This window comes from Thunnus thynnus, chromosome 14, assembly GCF_963924715.1.
Source record: "Thunnus thynnus chromosome 14, fThuThy2.1, whole genome shotgun sequence".
NCBI lineage: Eukaryota > Metazoa > Chordata > Actinopteri > Scombriformes > Scombridae > Thunnus > Thunnus thynnus.
This window is the reverse complement of record NC_089530.1, coordinates 29433287-29438228: the sequence shown is the minus strand read 5'-3', so window position 1 is coordinate 29438228 and position 4942 is coordinate 29433287. Positions and strand designations below refer to the sequence as shown.

Sequence of the window (4942 nt, the reverse complement as noted above, 5' to 3'; positions counted from 1 at the left end):
TTTATAGAGAGTTTCAGCTCATTGTTTATCTGTCACCCTCTTGGTTCACTCTCTGTGCTCTTATAGCTTCATTTTCAGCCACAGCAGGCAGCTGTTATCAGAGGAAAAGCCCTAAAAACCCACTGTACACTACCTGCTCAGCACCAACAGACAGTTAGCTGTAGACTAACTGGTGAACATAGTGGAGCATTTAGCAGCTAAAGAGCCAGATATTTCCCTCAGGATTTGGAAGAGAACAAAAACAGAGCTAAAAGAGAGGTGAATGAGACTAACCTTTGTCCTAATATTCATGCCTTTTTTAATGCTCCTGCATGCTTTATAGCAAGAATGCTGATAAAACAATCTTGAAATAGTACAACTTCTCTCTTCTTTAGAAGTCTAAGTAGAGGAACCTCCTGTGTCTCATACTCACCACTCAATCAGGTTGAGATCCTGCAGCTTTCAAAAGTGAATTTTGTGCGTTTCCTTTGTACTTTTTTTGTTTTACTGTCATACAGTGTAGAGGCAATAATGGTGTCACTCTATTCATAATGTAGCACATAAAAACTGTGAATTTAGTGATGCAAAACAAGGAAAACAGAGATGCAAACAGTCATGAAAATGAACATGCAAACAGTGACAGTTTACTGCTGTCCAACCAGTAAGTTTCTCCCTCTCTTCCCTTCTATACAAATTTGACATGTGAGAAAAACAAGTATTTGTGTGTCATAAAATATACAGTAAAATATACAGTATTTTGAATAATAAAATTGAGGGATAGTAAGACACATAATATAGAAACATAGAAACAGGGAAGAATGAGAATAAAGGTAGTGGCACTGCTCAGAAATGTCTTCCAGGAATTTCTGGAAATGATGAAAGCTGAATTTTATATTTTCATTGGAAATATTCACATGAAGTTACTTTCATGACAAAGTTCAAACTCTCAAAGGAAGATAAAACCACAACCCTGTATGTGACATCTTTGAGGATGTTACATATCCTGTGTGGTTTTGGCCAATCAGAGAGTGATGTGATCTGAGATCAGTTAATCACAAATGTGTTTCAGTGCTTTCACTCACCATATTTACTGTAGACTGTTTGGATGCAGACAACCAAACATCAACCTCTGTGTAGGGAACTCATCCAGGTGTGGTCTTGCAGCTTTCGAGGTAAATTTTGTGACATTATTTTTCACTTGTGTATGTAGAGATTGTAAAAATGACATCAGAACTGCAAACAGTCATGATAATGAGTATGCAAACTGTGACAAGCAGACAGCTTTGGACTGTAGGTGTACAGAATACTGTGGTTAAACCAACTGTGTTTTTTTTCATTTGCATTTTTTTCCCGTAAATACCATTTTGATGTGTAAAAGTTGTGTAACAAAGACAAAAAAAGGTGAGAAAATAACTAAAAAGATAATAACATTCAGAACTTTTCACTATTTTGAATGAAATAAAATGAGCTAAATAAAGAAGAATGAAGAAACAAATGTTGTTTATTATATTTCTGTATTTCTTGTATTTACTGTATGTTCTGAGCCAACATTGATCCACATAGAGGTATTTATAGTGATATTTGCAGTTTTGATGACAGTTGAGATATGAAAGAGTTTCCTCTGCTGTGACGATATGAAAAGAAATAAAATAAGATAAAAAATAAAAGTCTAACAGAGGGACAGAGTTACACAAACCAAGATAGATTACAGTCAATTAATGATTCCATCCCATACGTGTTTCTTTTGTTTGTTTGTTTTATTTGTTGGTTATTTTTGATGATTTGGTACATTTTATCCTTTATTGAGAGGAGACAGTAGAGTCAGACAGGAAATGAGTAGAGAGAGAGAGAGATGGGGATGACATGCAACTAAGATCTGCTGGAATCAAACTGGACATAAATGTTGTAGTTTTGTGTTATGAGTCTTAACCAGTACACTACAGGGATGACCAGTATGTTAGTGTTGTTAAACATGGTGAATGTACCAGCCTGCAGTTGTTTCCTCTAATTTATTTTCATGCTAACTCCAAAACATAGTCAGAGTGCACAATCTGTAAACAAAATATAAAATATGCAGATGATTCATAAAATGGTTTGGTCAGACATGCAAACCTCCTTGTCCAAAATCAGAGAGCACAGAGTTATTCAACTGGTGGGATGTCAAGTGCAGAAGACAAACCATCCTAGACCAATGTCTCTGTACCTTAAATTACTGAAAGAACTGTATGAAATTCTGTAGTAATGACCTCACATCATCATGTAAAAATATTTATGTACATCACAAGGACTTGTATTATCTGACAAGTTATTTTTTGATGAAATATAGAAATTCAATGAATAGTCAATTATTCTCATTGCTACTTTATTGCTTTATTGTTTTCTCAAATTATTGTTTCAATCATTCTTCAAGCAGAAAGGCCAAATATTCTCTGGTTTCAGCTTTTTAAACATTGTGATTTGCTCCTTTTCTTTGTCGTATGCAACAGTACATTAAAAAATCTTTAGGATTTGGATTGTTGGTGAGAAACAAATAGTAAGCTGAAGACATCCCCGCAGGCTCAAAGAAATTGTGAGTGTAATTTTTTATTTTTTACAGTGTATAAAACACTACATTTTATAAACTCAAAGGTTAATCATTTAATAGGGAAAATAATCAGCAGCTTAATCTGTGATGAAAATAATTGTTAATTGCAGCCCTGAAGAAATATTATTAGGAGAAAATGTAACAAACATGAACTGATCTCTTATACAACAGGTTTCACTCTGAAGAAGAAGAAGATTTCTACATCAACACCTCACAAATGGAAAGCAATGATTACAGCAATGTCACATCCCAATATAATGGTCATAACTGCACTGACTATGATTATAGGAATGAAACCTACTCCTGTAATTTTGGCTCATATACTGAGTATGTGATGACATGCGTAATCATTAGTATCGGCCTTCCTTTGACTCTAGTGGCCATCTACTCTCTTTATTCCCAGGTGAGTACTTTATGACTAAGATTTATTAATTTTAGGTCATGTGTCTGTCATACAGTCTGTCTGTGAAGAATCTTCATCCTGCGTGGGGGCTGGAAGGAAGTCTTGTAATGACCTATAAATTTAAGCTAATTGGATCCTAAACACATGCAGTTAACATGTGTAGTATCATTCCAGCTTCTCTTAAGGTGAAGTTAACAGCACCATTAACTTGTAGAGAAGAAATTGTCATAAAAGATTTGTCAGGACAATTTGTACAGCATTATTTGACCACAGCATTTTGGGATTTGACTTAAACAATCAATAAATATATGTTCCATATATATATATATATATATATATATGTTGTTGTTGAGTCTTGTAACATTGATTGGCCAGTGTGTCATATTTGATGACACATCGGTCGATGCATGAATGTTTCTGACTGAAATTGCTGAGCAGAGCAAAATGACATATTTATTATTACCTATAATTCCATCCACTTGTATTTTCGCACATTTTGTGCAAAGGTCCTAAATGAAAATTGAAAAAAAAAAATGTTTCCAGCTGCTTTTTTTTATTTCTACCATTGTTTTCTTGCAGGTGCAAAATAACAATGTTGCTCCAATCTTCATCATCAACCTCCTCATCTCTGACATCATTCAGTTCTGCTACATGATCATCAAAGTGGCAAAACCTGACTGGAAGATCGATGAAATCTTCTTTTATATTTACTATTATAGTGTGCTGGCCAGTGTTGGCTTCATGGTGTGTATCGCCCTGGAAAGGTAGCTATCTGTTTATCATGTATGTTTTTAGCTACTTCCATGTGTATGACCATTATATTACCATATAAATCTGAATCTCCTTAAAGTCAGGAATATTCTATATCTGATGATAGACTGTGTATCTTGTGTTACAGGTATTTGGTCATCGCATGGCCACTGTGGTACCGCTTTAGAAGAACCATCAAGATCTCTCTTGTAGTCTGTGTAGTGGTCTGGACCCTTCCTCTTGTTTATGTCCTTCCTGTCTATTTCTGGGTTAGATTTGAGATCTCAGAAACCATTTTCGCTGTCTTTCTCCTCGTTCCTTTCCCACTGCTCATATTCTTCCTGGGTGGGACCCTCAAATCGTTGTTTGCTGCCATCTCGGTCCCCTCTGATGAAAAACGACGAATTGTGGGAATTTTGATCCTGGTGCTGCTCATCTACACACTGTTGTTTCTACCCAACATCATTTGGTCCCTGGTAGAAGAAGCCAGATATAATCATACCTTCAGCGGCTTGACTTTCATTCTTCTCAGATTCAGTCCCCTTGCAGACTTGATTCTGTATGTTTTCATGAGGAAAGGGGCCATAGACAAGCTTTTGGCCTCTCTGTGTTGTTGCAGAATGGACAGTGATGATAACAGCAGATCATCAGTATGAAAGACAACAACATGTACACAGTCAGCTCCATGCAGGCAGAGAAAGAGGGAGAAAGAAAAGAGAGAAAACAGATGTTAACTGTAATGTGTCTGAATGTTAACTAAAATACACTTAAACTAGCAAACAAGAGATAAATAAAGTGTTTGCTGTATGACAACAACAGACTTTGTGCCACATCATTAGTTGAAATGTTTGTGTCAGTTATGCTCAAAGAAAACTACTAAGACTGGTTGTTGTCAGCCAGTGGTGTGACCATCACAAGTAGATGAAAAGGAAACATTGTTTTGATTATGTTGTGAGAGAAGTGGTTAGTGGGAAATGTTTGTCCATGCAGGTTAACTTTTTCTGGTTCACTATTAGGGCTTCAACAAATATGCATTAAGTTGATGTCTCATTATTATCCTCTGAAGGGGACATAACATGCTGTTTGGGGGGGGGGGTTGTGGTTGGCATGCTATGGCTTGGCAATACTGATAACATCTTATATTATTATATGCAGTACTTTTATAAGACATTGTAAATTTTCTGGAAATTCTATAAAAATATCTTTCTAGTCAAAAATGAGAATGT

At 35.7% G+C, this 4942-nt stretch overlaps 1 protein-coding gene across 2 annotated transcripts; it reads left to right on the top strand.

Annotated features, from left to right (window-relative positions):
- Nucleotides 1-928: 928 nt before the first annotated feature.
- Nucleotides 929-4526, top strand: LOC137197443 (G-protein coupled receptor 4-like). 2 transcript variants are annotated; one of them, XM_067610850.1, is made up of 5 exons: nt 929-1151; nt 2466-2548; nt 2735-2966; nt 3546-3730; nt 3865-4526. In XM_067610850.1, the coding sequence occupies exons 3-5, from the start codon at nt 2781-2783 to the stop codon at nt 4370-4372; spliced, it is 879 nt and encodes a 292-aa protein (XP_067466951.1). In that variant the 5' UTR covers nt 929-1151; nt 2466-2548; nt 2735-2780; the 3' UTR covers nt 4373-4526. The 2 variants fall into 2 exon arrangements, with proteins under 2 accessions (XP_067466951.1, XP_067466952.1); XM_067610851.1 differs by lacking the exon at nt 2466-2548.
- Nucleotides 4527-4942: the final 416 nt, after the last annotated feature.

Excerpts from the sequence above, each read along its gene's own strand:
- LOC137197443 (XM_067610851.1), top strand. The coding sequence starts at position 2,781 with ATGGAAAGCAATGATTACAGCAATGTCACATCCCAATATAATGGTCAT. Across the intron at positions 2,967-3,545 it reads TCTACTCTCTTTATTCCCAG|GTGCAAAATAACAATGTTGC; the intron begins GTGAGTACTTTA and ends GTTTTCTTGCAG. Across the intron at positions 3,731-3,864 it reads GTGTGTATCGCCCTGGAAAG|GTATTTGGTCATCGCATGGC; the intron begins GTAGCTATCTGT and ends CTTGTGTTACAG.